This window comes from Marmota flaviventris, chromosome 17 (genome assembly GCF_047511675.1).
Source record: "Marmota flaviventris isolate mMarFla1 chromosome 17, mMarFla1.hap1, whole genome shotgun sequence".
Lineage (NCBI taxonomy): Eukaryota > Metazoa > Chordata > Mammalia > Rodentia > Sciuridae > Marmota > Marmota flaviventris.
Window position 1 is genome coordinate 77,131,040 of NC_092514.1, and position 18,434 is coordinate 77,149,473.

General features: G+C 54.0%; 3 protein-coding genes across 6 annotated transcripts; 1 reads left to right on the forward strand and 2 right to left on the reverse strand.

The window, feature by feature from the left end:
* Positions 1 to 2,768: 2,768 nt before the first annotated feature.
* Positions 2,769 to 4,187, reverse strand: Oxld1 (oxidoreductase like domain containing 1). 2 transcript variants are annotated; one of them, XM_027955530.2, is made up of 2 exons: positions 4,080 to 4,187; positions 2,769 to 3,326 (listed from the first exon to the last, which is right to left on the reverse strand). In XM_027955530.2, the coding sequence occupies exons 1-2, from the start codon at positions 4,137 to 4,139 to the stop codon at positions 2,952 to 2,954; spliced, it is 435 nt and encodes a 144-aa protein (XP_027811331.1). In that variant the 5' UTR covers positions 4,140 to 4,187; the 3' UTR covers positions 2,769 to 2,951. The 2 variants fall into 2 exon arrangements, 1 of the variants encoding a protein (XP_027811331.1); XR_003585401.2 differs by lacking the exon at positions 4,080 to 4,187 and adding an exon at positions 3,504 to 4,073 and having other exon boundaries at positions 3,237 to 3,326.
* A 94-nt stretch (positions 4,188 to 4,281) lies between these two features.
* Positions 4,282 to 10,016, forward strand: Ccdc137 (coiled-coil domain containing 137). 2 transcript variants are annotated; one of them, XR_003585409.2, is made up of 6 exons: positions 4,282 to 4,442; positions 4,789 to 4,922; positions 6,747 to 6,969; positions 8,054 to 8,183; positions 8,345 to 8,493; positions 8,692 to 8,710. XR_003585409.2 is itself a non-coding variant. In XM_027955565.3 (6 exons), the coding sequence occupies exons 1-6, from the start codon at positions 4,315 to 4,317 to the stop codon at positions 8,905 to 8,907; spliced, it is 864 nt and encodes a 287-aa protein (XP_027811366.2). In that variant the 5' UTR covers positions 4,282 to 4,314; the 3' UTR covers positions 8,908 to 10,016. The 2 variants fall into 2 exon arrangements, 1 of the variants encoding a protein (XP_027811366.2); XM_027955565.3 differs by having other exon boundaries at positions 8,101 to 8,183; positions 8,414 to 8,493; positions 8,692 to 10,016.
* Positions 10,017 to 15,526: 5,510 nt separating this feature from the next.
* On the reverse strand, positions 15,527 to 18,365 carry Arl16 (ARF like GTPase 16). 2 transcript variants are annotated; one of them, XM_071603020.1, is made up of 5 exons: positions 18,193 to 18,364; positions 18,025 to 18,082; positions 17,561 to 17,674; positions 16,841 to 16,956; positions 15,527 to 16,694 (listed from the first exon to the last, which is right to left on the reverse strand). In XM_071603020.1, the coding sequence occupies exons 1-5, from the start codon at positions 18,351 to 18,353 to the stop codon at positions 16,523 to 16,525; spliced, it is 621 nt and encodes a 206-aa protein (XP_071459121.1). In that variant the 5' UTR covers positions 18,354 to 18,364; the 3' UTR covers positions 15,527 to 16,522. The 2 variants fall into 2 exon arrangements, with proteins under 2 accessions (XP_071459121.1, XP_071459122.1); XM_071603021.1 differs by lacking the exon at positions 17,561 to 17,674 and having other exon boundaries at positions 18,193 to 18,365.
* Between the last annotated feature and the right edge of the window lie 69 nt (positions 18,366 to 18,434).

An 18,434-nucleotide genomic window follows, 5' to 3' on the forward strand; every position in this document is an offset into this window, starting at 1 on the left:
CTGAAGACACAGACCTCAGCCATGCGGGTGAAGGCCCATCACCTCTCCCGACCCCAGGGCAGATGGGCAGATGCCCGATTGCCAGGAAAAGCAGCTGGGTGTGTCAGTACTCACCAGGTGCCGGTCAGGCCTCAGGGAGCCACAGGTGCCAGGGCTGAACCTGGCTCAGCAGGGCGCTGGTCCAGCCACTTATCCTGCTGCCTTTGATCGGATTAAGACTCCTCTCTCTGACACCCACTAATGAGCCTGGAGCCCCGAGAAAGAGATCCCGCCAAGGATACCAGGGGCGGACAGAGGCACTTAGGAGCAGTTAAGGGCCTAAAAGATGGCCAGAGACCAGGAGGCGAAATGTGGTCCTGAGTAGCCCGTGGGTGAGACTCCACCTCCAAACGCCACCGGCCTGTCTTACAGATGGCTCTGGCTCTGGCTCAGGCCACAATCTCTGAAGAACCTGCCTTCAGGCCCCCAATGCCTATGTGGCCTGACCTGGCCTGTCTCCACTTCTTTGGTCTTACCCTTTACTCCTGCCTCTTGACCCAGGATCACTGCCCTACTCCTGGGTGATGCAGTTCCTGTGCCTCTCCCCTTCCCCTGGTGCTTCTTTCTGGGCCTCTGCATCTCTGTGCCCAGGGTCACTTCTCAGGGCAGCCCCTCAAGCTGGACCAGATGCCTGTTTTGGCTAGAACTGTCCTTCCTCACACATCTTGTGCTTATTTGGATGGTTTTTGTTAACTTTTGTCTTCCACACTGGAGTGGAGCAGGCCAGGTGGATTTCTACTAGTCCTGGGGGCCAGTCCAGTGCTAGGCACTTCACAGATGCCCAGCAGGTAGGTACCTGTAGACCGAAAAATGAAGACAATGTTGGAGCCAGTGTGATAGTCAGCAAATTCTCCAGGAGAGGTCTGGCCTCACTGTGAGGGGCAAGGCCAGTGACTTCTCTTTGGGGATGTCTCACTGTGTGGTCTGACTAGACTGCCACTGTAATTCCAGAATGAGGCTGGTTTTGTATAACCTGCAGGGTAGGATGTATGTACTCCTACTTACATGTGTGCACAGTGAAAAATAAAAAAAGACCTCATCATTCAATAGATATATACATATATATGTGCTACTACATCTCAGTCATTATTTTTTCAGCCTCCTGAGTAGAGGCGACTATAGGCAAGCACCACCATGCCATTTCCCCCTCCAAAGACTTTTTTTTTTTTTTTTGTACTTGGTATCCAACCCAGGGCCTTGTGCCAGTCAAGTGCTTTACTACTGAGCTATATCTCAAGCCTTATTTTTTTTTTTTAAATATTTTTTTAGTTGTAGATGGACACAATACCTTTGTTTATTTGTATGTGGAGCCGGGGATCAAACCCAGTGCCTCATGCATGGTAGGCAAGTGCTCTACCACTGAGCCACAACCCCAGCCTTTGTTTTTTTTATTTTGAAACAGGGTCTTGCCAAGTTGTCCAGGCTGAACTTGCCATTCTCCTGCCTCAGCTTCCTGAGTGGCTGGGATTACAGGAATGGGCCACTGTGCCCAGCAGAAGACTTCTTTTGTCTCTATTTTGGAGACAAACCCCCTCTATGTTGTGCACTACTGTAGGGCCACCAAATCCCACAGCACTGCCCTGTTTCTGGGCAACTTGTTTCTTTTTCTGGGCCATTTCTCATTCCATATAAGGTCTGGGTTAGACCACATATTTGCCAAGTTTAGGATCTAATAGTTGTTGCACTCATGTTTCTCGAGTCCAGCAAGGACTCAGTGCTTTTGGATGGTGTGCATCAGCTGTTCAAGACAATAGCCTGAACCCACAGTGTCTAATCACCCTTTAGTGAGGCACCCCACCTTGTGGCCTCACAGTCCTATTGCCACAGATTCCTATATGAAGCTGGGATATGGAAAAGACTTCCGTGCAGCTACTGTATAATCCCAGCTTTCCCTAAATGATAAGCATAGACACTCAAGCCCAGTTCTAACCTGGCCACTGGCAACATGGAAATTGGAACTGCTGGTGGGAGAGGTTGGGGTGGGGAAAGTTCTATGGAATGGGGAGGGAAATGGTCAGTTAGGACCCCAAGATCAACCCCTATACTGGGCCAAAGTCCAATGGCTAGGATTGTGGCTAAGAACCAGGCTGGTGCCAGGCAGCTGGCATTGGAACTAATGCCCCAGGCCTCCCAACTACTTTGGCAGCCTCAACCTAGTGGATTTGGAAGGACTAGTTCCAAGCAGAGATCAGGCTCCTGTGGGTGTCCACAGTCTCTACCTGGTAGGACCCAGCAGGGGACTAAGAGTGGATGGAGGGATGGGCTGCCTGCAAGGATTTGATCACAGTCCCTCACAAGCCCAAGTGGCCCTTCTGCTGCTGCACTTGGAGTGTTAACCAGAGTTGGCCTTTAGCAGGACTTGGGGGATGCTGGAACTCTGAGGGAGCCTGTCACTTGGGCACTCAAATTGATGGGGTCTTATCTTACCCCTGCATGCTGGAAGGCCTGTGTTGCTTGGCAGAGGTGCAGTACCAACACACACACAGTGCTTTCTTCTTCTGTTTGCAGTACTGGGACAATCCCAGGATACTCACCACTGGGCCAAAACCCCAACTCTTTGTTTTTTCTTTTGAGACAGGACCTTGCTAAATTGCCCTTGCTGTCTTGAACTTTTGATGCTCCTGCCTCAGCCTCCCAAGTGGCTGTGATTACAGGTGTGCACCAACACACCTGATTGCACCTGCTTTCTTTGAGAAGGCAATGTAGGCCTTAGGAAAAATACAAAAGTCTCTTGTTCAACCACTAGAGAGATTTTATTTATTCTCAGATAAAGTCAATAAAAGAGTTCCTCCTGAGCCCGTCAGATACATCAAACCCAGACAGGAGGTGTGAACAACAATCACTGCTGCTTCCTAGGCAGAAGCGGATGGACTGGCCTCTGTCCAGGGTAAGGGTGTCTTGGCCAGGCTGGCTCAGTCCCCGCTTCGAGTGCGGAGCTGGATTTCCATCCTGAGGAAGGCCTTGAGGTTCTCATCGGCCACGTGCTCCTCCAGGGCAGCCAGGGCCCGCTCGCCACCATCCTGGTAATGCCGCAGCAGGGCCTCTGCATACTCTACCCACACGCAGTTGGGGCAGCCACTCATGCAGCAGTTTGTGGGAAGCTGGAGTTCAGGTGGCAGAGAGTATGGGGGTCCTGAGGGGCCCCCAAGGAGTAGGGAGGTCTTGGGCTGTTTGGTGTCTTCTGCACATGCTTGGGAGCCCCCCTCCACAAGGCCGGTCTCCAGCTTTCTGTGGCCATCACTGGCTCCCACTCGGGCATGGCGCCTGTGAAGGATGCAGCCCACACCCTGTGGATGCAGATAAGCATGACTGTGCAGGAAGCTGGTAAGGCCTCCCTGTCCCCAGGTCTGGGGGGCTTTCAGCTTTCCTGTCACTTTCCTGGCTCCATGTCCTTCTTAACTTCCCCACTTTCTGCATGACCTCAGACAAATTATTTCACCTTTCTAGACTCAGTTTTCCCATACCTAAGCCAGACAGAATGGTTGGTGTGAGGACTGAGCTCAGAGCTCCGCACCGGGTGTGCACTCCAGTAGACAGGGCAGGGGAGGGGTGGTGACCCCAGCTCAGACCACTAGCTGAGAAGTCCTGGACTGGAATGGGGAGACCCCAAGCTCCTGGCCACACGGATGCCTCTCCTCCTTCAACCGGTGTGCCGTGCCCCTCCTGATAGAACGTCCTGATCAGTCTCGTGCCGGTTTCTGCCACCCGAGAAGCAAGGCTCTCGGTCATCCTGTCCTCAGGGCCCCGCGGGCGGCCTCCCCGCTCCACCGCCCCAGCCCTCGGTCGGTCTCCTCCCGAGGCCCAGGTCACTGCCTGGCACTCTACGTGGGCAGTCTACACCCGTTTACTAGCTCCTCCTGCGAGGCGCCTCAGCTCCCCCTCGCCGCCAAGCCCCAGGACCCAGAGGGCTCCAAACAGCGGGCGCTCAGCAGACGCGCGGGACGGCTAACCGGCCTCTCCAGACCGGGGCGGGGGGGCTCCGCGGCCGGCCCCCGCCAGAGTCCTCGGCCCCATTTGCCCGCCCGCCCGCCGGTACTTGCCCAGCGGCGGACGGTGACGCTCAGGGAGCGACCTCCGGGCGCTACGCTCCAAAGCAGCATTGCGGCGGCCGGGCTGAGACGTGAGCGGCGGCCGCGCGGGCCAATCCCAGCCCACCAGGAAGCCGCGCCGCTCCAATGAGCGTGGGATTGCGCGCAGGAAGCGGAAGAGGTGCTCGTGAGGCGGGGCTGTAAGGAGAGCGGAAGTGGCTTCACTGGTTAAGTGCCAGGAGCGGCGATGGAGGGAGCTGAACGCCGAGCCGCGGCTTTAGCGGGGTCGGCGAGGTTTGGCGGTCGAGGGCGGCCGCAGACGCGGCGGCGCGGGCAGCAGCAGCAGCGCTCGGCCTTGCGGCCGGGGCAGCGTGGGTGGGTGCCGAGTCGCGGGAGGGGACCCAGTCAGCGAGCTTTCACGCGCGCCCCCTGGCGGCCGGTCCGGGGTCGTTGGTGCCGGCTGGGCTCGGCTCCGAGAACGTCGGTCGGATGAGTGGGCGTGAGTGCCTGGCTTGGCACGGGCCTCGTTCCCGCTCCGAGGCCGGCTGTGGGCCTTCCCGGCCCTCGCAGCGCCTTCCGCACCCGACAGCCTCGGCGGGGGTGGGAGCGTGGGCTCTCTCCCGGTGGCCGGGCCACTCCTTCCACAGGCCCGGCCTCCCTTTCTTTGATTCTGCTTAGGCTGCTCTTGGTGCGGGTCTCACCCCCGGATTCTCCTTCCCAGCAAAGGAGAGAAGGTGGTAAATTGCAAGCCCAAGAACCAGGATGAACAGGAAATCCCTTTCCGGCTCCGAGAGATTATGAGGAGCCGACAGGAGATGAAGAACCCTCTCAGCAGCAAGAAGAGGAGAAAGGAGGGTATGTACAGGCCCCTGCTGGGTGGCCACAAGCTTAGGTGTGAGCCTTGCAGTCAGGAAATTCACCCAGACGCAGTGCTCTGGGCGCAGGGCCTGGGCAGGAGGACCGAGCAAAGGCCAGTGTTGCGGGAACCAAAGCTGTGTTGGTGGTAGTGTGGCTCCAGAAGAAGCTTGAGAGGATCCGGGACGGGTTCAGGGAACCTCAAAGAGCCATGGAGGGAGTGTTGATATTTTTCTTCCTAAAAGTGATGGAGATCTATCAGAGTTTTAAGCTGCAATAACCGGTGAGATTTTCTTTCTTTTCTTTGGTACTGGGAGTTGAAATCAGGGACACTCAACCACTGAGCCACATTCCCAGTCCTTTTTGTATTTTATATACAGACAGGTTCTCGCTCAGTTGCTTAGGGCCTTGCTAAGTTGCTGAGGCTGACTTTAAACTCGGGGTCCTCCTGTCTCAGGCTCTCCAGCAGCTGGGATTACAGGAATGCACAGGAGCCCGGCTGTATCTTATGTATATACACATTTGTTTTCCCAGACACAGGACTGATTTTACGTAGTGCTGTTTTAGAATTTGTATGTAAACTTTGGACTTTTCACCACAGGATGGTCAAATAAAAAGTTAGGAAAGGGGGGCAGGTAGAGGAAATACTGGCCCAAATGGAGGATGACAGTTGCTTTTGTAGTGCTGGGAACCACCCCAGGGTCTCATGGTAGGCAAGTGCTCCACCATTGAGCTACATCCCCAGCCCAGGATGGCACATTTTGAACTGTGCTGCACTACATTGATCCAGGACCTTGCATATTCTAGGCAAGCACCTTACCACTGAGCTATGTCCCCAGTCTTTTTTGTATTTTGTTTGAGACATGATATTGCTAAGTCACCAAGGCAGGCCTTGAATTTGTGATCCTTCTACCTTAGCCTCTTCAGTAGCTGGGATTACAGGTGTGCACACTGCACCTAGCTGTTAGATTATTTTTAATATGTAAACTCAGGCCAAATGTATACACCTGTAATCCCAGCTATTCGGGAAGCTGAGACAGAAGGATCATGGATTTGAAGCTACCCCAAGCAACACAGCAAAATGTGTCTTTAAAAAAAAAAAAAAATAGGGAATAGGGCTGGGGATATATTTAAGATATAGTTCAGTGGTAGAACAATGCAATTACATTACAAGGCCCTGGGTTTTATCCCCAGCACCACACAACAAACAAGCATAAATTTATAAATTAAAGCTGGTATTATAGGTTACTAATAGCACATTTGCTGAGCATGTGTAAGACCCTGTGCTGTGAAAGCAAATATTCACGTACAAGTTTCTTGTTATGCACATAATATATATGCACACTCACACCACACAGTAAAGTCAAACAGCTCTGCAAGAGGTTTGAGTGAAGTGTGGCCTTGGCTCCCCTTGAAGGGAACCACTGTTCATTTTCTGTATAACCCCTGGAAACATATATCCATCTATCCACACATCTTTGCCTTCATGCTGTACATTTTATGGCCCACACTCATTTACAAAGGATTGTATGTATGTCTCTGCATCCCTGCACATAGCTCTCCTGGACTTGTTTCAGGGTAGTTCCTTCAACCAGACAGCTTTGAGTGGATGTAGAAGTTGTCTCTGACTTTCTTCACCTGTGCTGTGGTGGGGTCTGACCTGTACCAGCAGGCTATGGGGTTGCATTTAGGACCTAGGGATGGCCAAGCTGGGCATTTTAGGTCTTCTGGCTGTTTTCCCTTCCTGTGACCTTGGAAGATGAAGTGAGCCTGGGCCTCCTGACCCTCATGCCATGCTCCTCTGGTGTCTCCCTTTGTCCTCAGCTCAGGTGGCCTTCAGGAGGACTTTAGAGAAGGAAGCAAGGGGAACGGAACCAGACATTGTTGTCCCCAAGTTCAAGCAGAGGAAGGGGGAGTCTGATGGGGCTTATATCCAGCGCATGGAGCAGGAGGCCCAGCATGTGATGTTCCTCAGTAAGAATCAGGCCAGCCGTCATCCAGAAGTGCAGGTGGCTTCCAAGAAGGAGAAGTCTGATCGGAAGAAATCGTGAGTTGAGGGATGGTGGGGTCAGGGTCACCTGGAGGCACCAGGGAGGCGGGGCTATGGGTTCCAACAATTGTTCTGCAGTGACAGCGCTTCATTGCCAAGGTCAGCCCCTGCCCACCTGACCATGATTGCAGGAGTTAAAGCCCTGGTCATAGCAATTTCTTAACCTGGGGGAGAGGACTCTGGACTCTAAGATCTTTGCTTTATCTTTACCTTTCTCTGAAAAAGCATCAGAGGGGTCCAATAGCCAGGCTAGATCCAGGGCCAGCTCCCCCACCCCATGCCTGCCTGCTGTGAGCAGACAAGTGTCTTTGAGAGGTGTCACCATAGCTTTTCCAGATGAACCAACTCCAGCTTTTGTTGAAGTTAAGAAAATATTTCTGCAGCTGCCTGTTTTCCCTCTTTGCTGGTACGAGGAGGACCACCTTTGTTTTTGGCTGGTCTTAAACTTGTGAGCCCAAGGGCTCCTCCTGCCTCGCCTTCTGAGTAGCTGGGACTGTAGCCGGGCGTGCACCACCATATCCAGCAAGTCACATCTTTTTGATTCTTCTCCAAAAGCTACAAAGGGTAGTTAGATTGTTTCTGGTTTTGTAGAGTTTTTCTGCTTCTGAATTCTCATGATTCTTGTAGTCACTTTAGCTAAAAAAAAATTATATCACAGAAACAGCCCAGATATAGCCTGAAGCTTCAGTGATCTACACAACTGTTCTGAAGCCGTAAATTCAGGGTCACGATGAGGTGCTTTGTCTGGTGTTGCCACTTTCCTGTCTTTTGGACCTAACAGCATAGCTGACGCTCAGGGCAGCATGGTTCTCTTCAGAGCTGCTGTCCTATGCATTGTAGGGTGTTCAGCAGTGTCCCTGCCCCCAGCCCCAAACAATATGACAATCCATAATGTCTGCAGACATGGTCAAGATTCCTTGTGGCTGAGAACCACTGTTGAAATCCCTGAGAGGCCTGGTGGGTGCAAAACAGGCTCTGGTGGTGACTGTGGATTGGAGGCGAGGAGTGGCCATCTGGGGTTAGGTCTCACCTCTGCCACCAGGCACCCCCCTCAAGGACAGGGTGCCCTCTGTATTCTCAGGCGGACTGAGAGGTTAGGAACTCTGCAGCATCCTGCTTTCTTCCCAGTTTCCAGAGACGACGACTGGACAAAGCCCGGCAGAAGAAGGAGGCAAGGGCAGCAGATAGGCTGGAGCAGGAGCTGCTGCAAGGTATTGCTTCCCAAGTGGCCATGTCCACGGTGCTCCCAACAGGGCTGAGCCTGGGCCTGCTCTTTGCACCAGCCCTCTTGGTGGGCCCATGCTCTCCTGCGGGGTTCACAGCCAGGGAGCGGGCCAGTGAACAAGCCCATGTTCTGTGTCCTGGCCTGTAGGATAGGGCAGCGCACAAAGGCTGTGGTGGTTGTGTGGGCAGCAGGCCTTTGTCCACTCTGCTTCTCCAGATACGGTAAAGTTTGGAGAGGTCGTCTTGCAGCCCCCAGAGCTGACCGCCAAGCCCAGGAGGAGTGAAACCAGAGACCAGGTATGGGGGACCAGGTACTCGGAGAGGAGGAGTTGCTGGATTTCCCTGAGGGCTTCCCGGGAATGAGAGCCAGGACCTGTGGGTGCTGGCTGATGGGGGGCCTCATTCAGGACTCTACACCGGGTTTGGAGCTGTTGGACCAGGTGTGGCCTTTGCCATCTCCTGAGCCTGCACCTCAGCCTTCCTTCTCTTCCTCAGCCTTGCCAGAAGTCACTGATGCTGAGGAAGCTTTTGATCCCCAGCAATGTGTCCCAGCCCCTGACCATCTCGCTGGCCCGGCAACGAATCATGCAGGAGGAGCGGGATCGGGCTGTGCAGGCCTACAGAGCTCTGAAGCAGCAGCAGCAAAAGCAGAGCACATTGCCTCCAAAGCTGCCTAGCCACACCCAGAGGACACTTGGGGCACAGCCATGATGGAGAGATCCAGAGCCTATGTGAACCCTGAAAGCTGCCTTGCGGGTGCTGCACCTAGGCAGAGGCAGGCCACACAGACGGATTTCTCTGGACAGGCCTGCACGCCGGCTGGCCTTGCAGGAGAGTCTCTAGGTCTTTTCTTGTTCTTCCCCCTAAGGACTGTCCTTTCGGTATTGACCACCAGTGGGGTGATCACAGGATTGACCCCTAGTTTGGTGCTGATACCTGGTTGAGACCCAGCCAGTGAGCCAGGTCTCATTGTGCTCCTGAGCCTAGCTTCATTCTGAAATACAAGAGTCCAGACTGAGATGACCCAGGGCCTCTTAAGCGTGGGCCCAATCCCATGACCTGCCTCTAAACACCTGTTACTCATTGAAACTGCTGATTCAGGTCAGCTCAGAGTTTAAGAGGCTCTGGTGGATTCATCAGCACAACACAGGCAGGGGCCAGCCTGAGCAAGTAGCAGGCAGACCCTGGGGCAGGGCTGACGGGCAGCGCCTAGACCACCTTACAGCGTCTGTAGGGATCAGGACCCCAGCCCACTTAATGCTCCTCACAGAGGCGGGGGAGCCCCAGCTCAGCTATGGTTTGGAGACAGATGACTGTCCATGTGCCAGGAGAGTGGGAGCAGGTTTCTGAGCCACATAATAGGTCTTTGGGAAATGGGGTTGGCCTCGAGAGAGGGCCCAGACTCTGATTAGAGAGCAGGACTGGTGAGAACTCCCATGTGGAGCAGGATCTTGCCAGGTTTGAATCTCCTGCTGGCATCCAAGGAGGGAACACCTGCTGTCAGCTACAGATGGTGTGTATTGGGAGAGACTTAAAACCCAAGTCTGGACTGAGGGTGTGGCTCAGAGACAGAGTGCTTGCCTAGCATATGTGAGGCCCTGGGTTCCTTCCTAGCACCTTGTGGCACCCTGCTGGGAAGTGAGCAGTCTTCCCAGCTGCACACCTCCCTGTCTGCCCCTGGAGAAGTGGTCCGGAGAGCTCAGCAGAGACTGTGTTGGCCAAGGAGAACTTGAGAAGTGGTTTGGTTATGTGTTGCCCTTCCCCGGCTTGCATTTTCCAGAATGAAGTTTATTTGTATTAAAGTTTTATTTTCTTGGAAATTGGGCTATTGCCTTCTTGAGTGGTTTTGCCACCTTGTGACAACTCACTGGTGTCCCCATACCATGTAAGGGTGATTAGGAGTGGGTGGCTCTGTTTGGAGGCACATCTGGCAGCACTGATGGCCTGGGGTCCAGAGAAGCACAAGTCAGACTGTTTGCCACCGGATTTCCTAGTTTGCATCAGGACGCTAGTGCCAGGCACAGTCCTGTTGAAGACACAGGCTTCCGAGTCTACGGGAAGCGGTGTGACCTATGTATGTGATGGGCCCTCTGTAGCCACTGTCTTGGATTAGGCACTCTATCTCCTCTCTGCTTCCTTAGGCCTTCCTCTCAGAGACCTTAACAGAATCTTGCTCCCCACACCTGGGCCAGGCTGGGCCAGGCTGTCTGGGGGCTGGCTCTCTGCCCGGTGTCTGGCGGATTTTCTGCTCTCCTTGCTTTCTGTGCAGCAGTTGGCACTGCTTGCCTGTATCAGCCCTGGGGCCTGGTCTTTGCCTGAGTACTCCTGCTGGCAGCCTGGTGGTGGCATTGCCACTTTTGGGGGACGGTACTGGGATTGAACCTAGGGATTCTCTACCCACTGAGCTGTATCCCCAGGCCTTTAAAAAAAAAAAAGAAAAGTTTTATTTTAAGACATGGTCTCCGTTGCCCAAGCCAGCCCTGAACTTGAGATCCTCCTGCCTGAGTTCCCGAGTCTCTGGGATCACAGGTGTGCCACCGTGCCCTGTGCAGCATCCCTTGGGGCTGTTTGTACTGGCTTGTTGGTTGCCCCACGGTGTCCACGTGGAAATCCAGGGTCTGGAGGGAGTGGGAAATGCAGGGTACGCATGGGGTCTCCCAGCCCCTCGCTGTGTCCTTGCTGAAAGTTGGAGCACCTTGAACCTCCCCTGGCTGCAGACACAGGCAGAGGACTCCTTTTCTTGCTATCTCCAGGATGAGCTGCAGCACTGAGTTCTCCCAAATGTGCTTTGGACAGATCACCCTGGTGTTCAGTGCTGCTTTGGCTTCTCAACCAGTGCCATCTTGGGAGGCTTTGGGGCAGTCCCCTTTGGGGCTTCCTCTAGTACAGGACAAAATCACAGCTGTTCTGGTTCTGGGTCTTAGGTGATGCTTGAACCCTCCTCTCTGCTGGCCCCTCCCTCCTGGCATCCAAGAGGCGCACTTCTGTTCCCGTGCCTGTGGAGGGGCTGTGTGGGGCCTCCCAGCCACGGCCAGATGCAGCCAAGTCTGAATTCCTGTCCTTAACCCTGGCAGAGAGGAGTCCCCTGAACTAAATGTGTGCAAAGCCTGGGTAGGGGACAAAAGCAGACACCAGAGGGGCGGCCGTGGTCGTCCAGGAAGCACGGCTCAGACTGCACAGCCCAGGGAGCTCATCTCACCACCTTCCTTTTCCAGCTTGCCCTTCTCTCCCAGCATCTCTGGGGAGCGAGGGCTGGACATACCTCAGTCCAGGGCAGATGTTCCACTGAAGAGGTGAAGGTCAGAGAGGAGCTTCTGAGGCCACCTACTCCCACAGGTTGGGTTGGTCTCTCTGTGTGAAGGGAAAACCTGAATTTGGTTCAGTACCCTGTTTAAAAACTCACGTGGGGCTGTTTTCTCCACACTGATTTCCTCCAGCAGTCAATTCTGTCAGAAATGTCTTGAAGTCAATGCTGCGTCCAGCAATCATGCCGTCCTGTGCTGAGTACTGAGGACCCACAGCTGTCCTTTGTGGTGCGGTCCTCAATGGTTGGGGGGCAGCTTGAGCCATTGGAATGTGCACTGCTGTGACACTCGAGGTGCCTGGACCCAGAACAGCTTGAGTCCAGAGACCCTCAAGCCCCAGGGCAAGAACCCTTCCTATGGAGAACAGCTAGGGTGAACCCTCTCCATCCTCACCCACCTCACAGGACACCCCAGTGAACAACTTTGGGAGCTAATGGTTTTGTAAATCTGGCCACTGTTCACAGACACCTCTTTCATTTCCAAGGTCTGTAGAGGAGCATGTATCAGTTTGACACCATGGCAGGAGGATACAAGTTTGAGGCCAGCCTTGGCAACTTAGCCAGACCCTGTGGTGGTTTTTTTTTTGTTTTGTTTTGTTTTTTTTTTAGTTGTAGATGGACACACTATCTTAATTTTATTTATTTTTTATGTGGTGTTGAGGCTCAAACCTAGTGCTTCACACATGCTAGGCAAGCACTCTACCACTAAGCCACAACCCCAGCCCCAAGACCCTGTCTTAATGGTTTTTTCGTTTTGTTTTGATTTGATTTGATTTCTGTGTCTGTGGTGCTGGGGATTGAACCCAGGGCCTTGTGCATGTGAGGCAAGCATTCTATCAACTGAGCTATATCCCCAGCCCTGTCTTAATGTTTTTGTAAAAGGGCTGGGCTGGGGCTCAATCCCCAGGGCAGGGGTATGTGCTGGGTGGGAGAAGGAAGTTCACTGCCAAAAGCAGCCTGACCCACAAGTCCAGGTTTGGTCCCCACGCCCTGAGTCTCTTCTGCTCTGTAGTACCATCCCCAGGAATCTGTGAGAGGTAGGAAAGGAAGGTTCCCCGTCACACGCTACTTGTCAGCACTGAGGCCTGAAGCCCTGGCTCACCTGGGCTTCTCACACTGGCCTTTGAGTGGAGATGAGGGCGTGCCTGCCTGGGAGGTCTCAAGTTAAGGAAAAGGTGGAGGGTGGGGCTTCAGAGCTGGACCCGGAGTGATTGTAGGAGGCCAGTGGGACTTGGCAGGTCCAAGAGGTACTGGCCAGCCAAAGCAGTGGCAGGAAAAAGCAAAACAGGGGCTGCCAGGAGTGCAGAGCCAGTAGGAGCAGCAGCTGTGGGGAACTGGCTAGAAATTGCTCACACGTGGGCACATCCCAGTCCCCGAGTGACAAGTTCTGGGGGTGGGGCCAGTCATTTTTCCTTTATGTTTTTGAGACAGAAACCTGCTTTGTTGTTCCAAGTGGTCTGGAACTCTAGGGCTGCAATCATCCTGTCTAGCCTCCACAACAGCTGGGGTTAAGGGGACGTGCCACCACGCCTGCCTGCTTCCTGGAGGCTTTGCGTGCACAGGAGGGTAGGCAGTAATCTCTTTAGCCAGCTCTGGAGGAGGTGCTGGCACACACCTGGGGCCGAGGCCCACAAAGCTACAATGGGCCCCTCAAAGGACCTGGTGGGACCCCCCACATTCAGCAGTTCACTGTCACCCTCTGTGAGCTAAACAGTGGGTGGCTCATTTCTTTTTTAGAGAGAGAGAATTTTTTATTATTTATTTTTTAGTTTTCGGCGGACACATCTTTATTGGTATGTGGTGCTGAGGGTCGAACCCAGCGCCACATGCATGCCAGGCGAGCCCGCTACCACTTGAGCCACATCCCCAGCCCTGGGTGGCTCATTCTTAATAGAGAGCAACCAGCACCTCCATCAGGTTTCAAGGACACACCTCCGACCCACCATGATGATGAACTGTGGCCTCAGCGCCTGCATTGTTGCCCTTTGACAGGAAAAAGCAGGAGAGTGGGGAGTACAGGCTCCTTCCAAGCTGGCAATGCCTCTAAGTAACCTGCCCTGGCTCTGCTACAGCACCCACGAAATCAATTCTGACCCTAACAATGACTGCTGCAGTGCTAGGCCCTGTGGAGTGGGGCTCTGCTGTGGCGTTTCACAACTGCACACTCAGGGGAACTGGGCTGCACCACATAACCACAGAGACAGAAATACCTTTTTCTTTGGGTCCTGTGACAGCTCCTCTGACCTTAGGGGTCCGTGGAAAGACAGAGAGAGCAGGGGCAGGGGCGGGGGAGAGCGAGAGTGTGCCAGAGCAAGTAGAACGAGCACTTACTGAACCCTTTTATTGGGAAGAAGCCATTCAAATGAGGCAAGGGCTAGGATTCCAAGGGTGAGTGTAGCTCAACCCCTCTGGGTGCCGCCTACTCCCAGGGCCACTCCCAGGGCCACACTTTATTATCTGAGCCAGGGAAAAGACCGAATCCCCAGTCGTGGCACTACCCCGCCAGACTGCTGTGATCTTTCCGATCCCCATGGACTTAATTTGGCGTGCATTTGGAGTGGCACCCCACACTTGGCCAGCCTGAAACTCAGCACTAGCCAGGAGCACAGGCTGCTGAAACACAGGACGCCTCTTCTGCCTGAGGAGCTCTTCAGCGATGGCCCTCCTGCCCAGCCAAAGGAGCATCCTCTGACTTAAGGGACTACAGATTAAAACCAATGGTGCTGCACCAGAGATACACCCTCAGCCCTTTTGAGAATTCTGACATAGGGCTTTGCTAAGTTGCCCAGGCTGGCCTCAAACCTGCTATCCCCTACCTCACCCTCCCAAGTAGCTGGGACTGCAGGCGTGCATCACCACACATTTAAAGAAGCATTTAAGATGATATGACAACGTGAGCAAGATATGAAGCAGGAGCTTCAAGCTTGGTGACCTGGAGGCTTCACACCACCCATCTGAGTAACAGGTAGCAACCTGGCCTCTCTGGCCCACATTCTCATGCTCTATGGCAGAAATGAGGCAAAAGCCCTACTTCTTTTCAGTGAAACCTCACAACTCAGGCCACGCTCATCTGCTCAGAAGATTCTTATACTGGTGGGGGGATGTAGAGTGGCCGCAGTTTCACTGCCCTCTACCAACAGGTGGGCTGGTTGATTACTGGCCAAGGCGACAGTCCCCCTATGCTAGACCATTAGCTGTCAGAGCACACAGGTCCTGTGGGGACTATTCATGAGCTCCTTGGCCGACCTCCTGGCCCCAGCCTATTTCTGAAATGCTGCTGCAAAACCCATGTTGAGCCTAAGTGAGAGCTATGGGTTGGTACCGTGAGGGTCTGGAAGGACTGAGGGGCCTCTGGCTACAGGGGCTGCCTGGGGGAGGCCAGAACTCACCACTAGTGCTCCCACCACATCGGGGATCCTCACACCCTCGGCTAAAGAATGGACAAATTTCACTTTGAAGAGATTCCTCTAATACTTGGTGATTTTAACTAGGCTTTGCCTAAGTCCTGTGAACCTGAGGGACCTCTGAGAGCCCAACTTGGACTCCATTAGTTTTTGATGCTATAAGGAAATACCTCAGGCAGACTACTTAAGAAGAGGTTCATTCATAAAACTGGAGATTTTAAGGGCACGATACTGGCACCAGCTCAGTATGGTGAGGTCCTCTGGGAAGTGTCACATGGCAGATGAAAATGTAGCTATCTTCTGCCAGGACCTGCCATCATGGCCCACAGCATGAAAACCCAAAGTATGGCCCTGAATACTTTAAGGACCAGATCTCACCAAGTTGTGAGGTTGGTCTCAAATTTGTGATCCTCTTGCCTCTGCCTTCTGAGTCACTGAGATTACCATACCTGGCTCATAGCCCTTCATTTGAATAATGATCTCTCTCCAACAGAGTGAACAACTGGAATTGTGCAGAGGCTGAGGCCCCCATCTGTTCCCATGGCTTTACCAAGGAGGAGACAGCAGGTCCCTGGGTTCCTTCTGTGGCTACAGGGGCTTGAAGAATTAGCAGACAGAGCCATTTTTTATAAAACTCACAACCTCACTCAGAATGAGTTTTATTCAATTATTGTAGGTAGAGTGGTGGACCCCAAAGGTATGGCCAGGCCATAGACCCAGAACAAGCAAACATGACCTTATTTGGAAAAAGGTTCTTTGCAGGTGGCTTATGTATCATCCCAGATTTCCAATTACAGACATCGTAAAGAAGAGAGAACACTGACCCAGGAGAGGAAGACAGAGGGGGAGTCCACAACCAACCCACAGAAGGCCAAGGACTGCAGCAGTACTAGAGAAAAGAGGAAAGGAATGGACACTGCCCTCAGCACTTCAGAAGGAACCAACCCAGTTGACACCTTTACTTTGGACTTGTGGCCTCGGAACCGTGAGAACAAATTTCTATGGCTTAAGCTCCCCCAGTTGGAAGTCATTTGTTTTAAGAAGCCTCAGAACACACGGACACACCAATCAGCAGAGTAAGCATTCTCCCACAAGCTGGCTTGGCTGAGGTGACAGGCCTCCATCCCCTCCTTGCCTCCTGCATAGGAAAGAACCTATGCATGCTCTGGGCACCTCAGAGCAATAGCCACTTGCTGAACAAGTGAACCAAGCTCGTTTCTGACTTGGGCTCACTTCATCCACCATGCCGTGAGGTCTTAAGGGACACGGTCGGGGGTGAGAAACTAGAAGCCTGGAGCTTCTACTGCAGACAAGAGTCTAGGTCTCAGTGGCACTATGCAGTCCAAATACCCTGGGGCAAGCAGATTTCCTGGTGGCAGGAAAATGTCTCACAGCACCATCCAGGACAGCAGCAGGGCAGTCCTCTTCTCCCAGCCGTGGACACAGTCTTTTCTTCCAGTCGTCAAGAGCTTCTAGTTTCGTGTGCCTCAGCTGACCCACTGCTGCAGCTCCACACAGAGCCCTATCGTGCGAGGCTCCTTGTTGAACCCATAAGAACATTCCAGCGGAGGCCCAACAATGCCATCCTCTGCCTCCGTCACAATTCTCCACCCTGTGGTCACCGGCTGCTTCGGTGCTCATCCTGGAGCCAGTGCAACACCTTGGCCAACCCAGTGCCTTTCCGGGCGCTGATTTCCAACGTGGTAATGTTCTGCTTGGCACAAGCAATGATGTCTGGGAGCCTGATTAATGACTTAATCTCCTCAATGGTCATGTAACAGGGAAGGTCGCTGTAGTTAAAGAATTGCCTTGTTAGAATGATGGCTGCCAAAAACCTGCCTGTCCCCCAGGTGCACCTCTTCACCAACAAACATGCACTAAGGCAGCTCCTCCATGGGACCCGCACCATGTTCCCTCTCAGCAAGTAAACCCGTACATCTTATTGAAGAGTATCAGGACTGATGCTTCTGCAAGTTGTTCTGAAGAAAGGAGACCCAAGAGCTGTACACAGGATGCAGAGAGTTGGGTGGGGTTGGAAGCATCCATCATGAACTGGGGAAGAAGAAAAGCATCAGTCACACCCTGCTTTGAAGACATTTGTGGCCACACCTCCTCATCTGGGAATTACAGGCATACATAGCGCACCACCACTTTTCTCCCCAGTACTGGGGATTGGTCCCAGGGCCTCAACTGTACTAGGCAAGTGCTCTACCACTGTGCCACATCCCATCCACCACAGTGGCTTTTAAACAGAGGGCTTTGGGAATAGGCAGAAGCAGAGGAAAATGAGCTGTAAGACAGATAACTGGATGTCATTCATTTCTGGTTTTGTCTACATGGAAATCTGTATTGATGGGGTCATCAGTTCCCTATCCTGGAATTTAGAGCACAGGCCTTGTCAGGATGGGACCAACCAGAGAAGTGTAGAAATCAGATGTAAATGTAGAACACAGCCAGGGACAGAAAAGAGAATAGACTCGGCCTCAGCAAGCCCATCCTGTGCTCTAATGTCAGTTTTGGGGCACAAACACCAGAGAGAAGATTGGTGCCCTGCTTCCTTGACTAGCACAGCCGCCTAAGAACCCAAATCCTATTCCATGCCAAGTGGGGTCAGGGACCGGAGGGCTCTAAAGAAGTTTAAAGCATGCTGACCCACCAGCAATGAATGGCAGTTTCCGTAGTAACTGGACCAGATGGGGCCCATGCACCCCCCAAGCTCCCGGATGGTAATCTTTCTCTGGGCCACGATGTCAGTAAGGTTGGTACCCACCTGTAGGAAAAACCATCACACACAGTAATGCAGGCGCCGTCCTGCGTGAAACCCCGATAGCAGTGCGCCAGCGTTACCCGCAGGCTCGAGGCAGAGCCAGCCACCAAACTGGGAGAAGGCACTTCTGAGGACCCAGAGCCCACAAGGGGGGTCCGCGCAGGTGGCGATGGCGACAGTGGTCCCTCCGGAGGGGGGAGGAAACGTGCCCGCCCCAAGGAGGGCCCCGACAGGCTCCGCTCGTCGAGTGGGGAATCCCGAAGGCTGTCGCCAACACCGACCGCGGCTTCACTCTGCGGGGCCGGTGGGCTTCGTCAGTCGCAAAGGTGACTCCTGCGGCGGCCGACACCTACCGTGGGCAGCGTCGGCGGGGGCTCCCCCAGGTCGCCCTTACAGTCGCGGGAGCTCAGCTGTGCGTGTGGTCAAGGAGAGGGCGGCGCAGGGCGGAGTCGCGGCGCAGGGCGGAGTCCCGGCTCCGGGCTACGCGAAGCCCCCGCCCACCCCCACGGCGCGGAAGGATATTCTGCAGGCGTTTCACCAGCAGCGTCTTCCCGACGCCCGCGGCCCCCAGCAGCAGACACATCCAGACCTTGCGCCAGGCAACCGCGGCTCCGCACCGGACGGCGCCGGGCCCGCCTCCGCCCCGCTCCCATTGGATAGGCCTCGCCTGCGGGCTGATCATTGGTTCTCGGGTTCGCCGCCGCCGCCGCCGCGAACGCGGCCCAATCAGCGCCCAGCGTCCGCGGCCCCCGGAAGGCCTTGC

Coding starts and splice junctions, on each gene's coding strand:
- Oxld1 (XM_027955530.2), bottom strand. CDS start 4,139: ATGCTGCTTTGGAGCGTAGCGCCCGGAGGTCGCTCCCTGAGCGTCACC. Junction 3,327..4,079: donor GCGTCACCGTCCGCCGCTGG/GCAAGTACCGGC, acceptor CTGCATCCACAG/GGTGTGGGCTGCATCCTTCA.
- Ccdc137 (XM_027955565.3), top strand. CDS start 4,315: ATGGAGGGAGCTGAACGCCGAGCCGCGGCTTTAGCGGGGTCGGCGAGG. Junction 8,184..8,413: donor GGAGCAGGAGCTGCTGCAAG/GTATTGCTTCCC, acceptor CTGCTTCTCCAG/ATACGGTAAAGTTTGGAGAG. Junction 8,494..8,691: donor GGAGTGAAACCAGAGACCAG/GTATGGGGGACC, acceptor TCTCTTCCTCAG/CCTTGCCAGAAGTCACTGAT.
- Arl16 (XM_071603020.1), bottom strand. CDS start 18,353: ATGATCAGCCCGCAGGCGAGGCCTATCCAATGGGAGCGGGGCGGAGGC. Junction 18,083..18,192: donor CTGGTGAAACGCCTGCAGAA/TATCCTTCCGCG, acceptor ACCACACGCACA/GCTGAGCTCCCGCGACTGTA. Junction 16,957..17,560: donor GAAACTGCCATTCATTGCTG/GTGGGTCAGCAT, acceptor CTTCTTCCCCAG/TTCATGATGGATGCTTCCAA.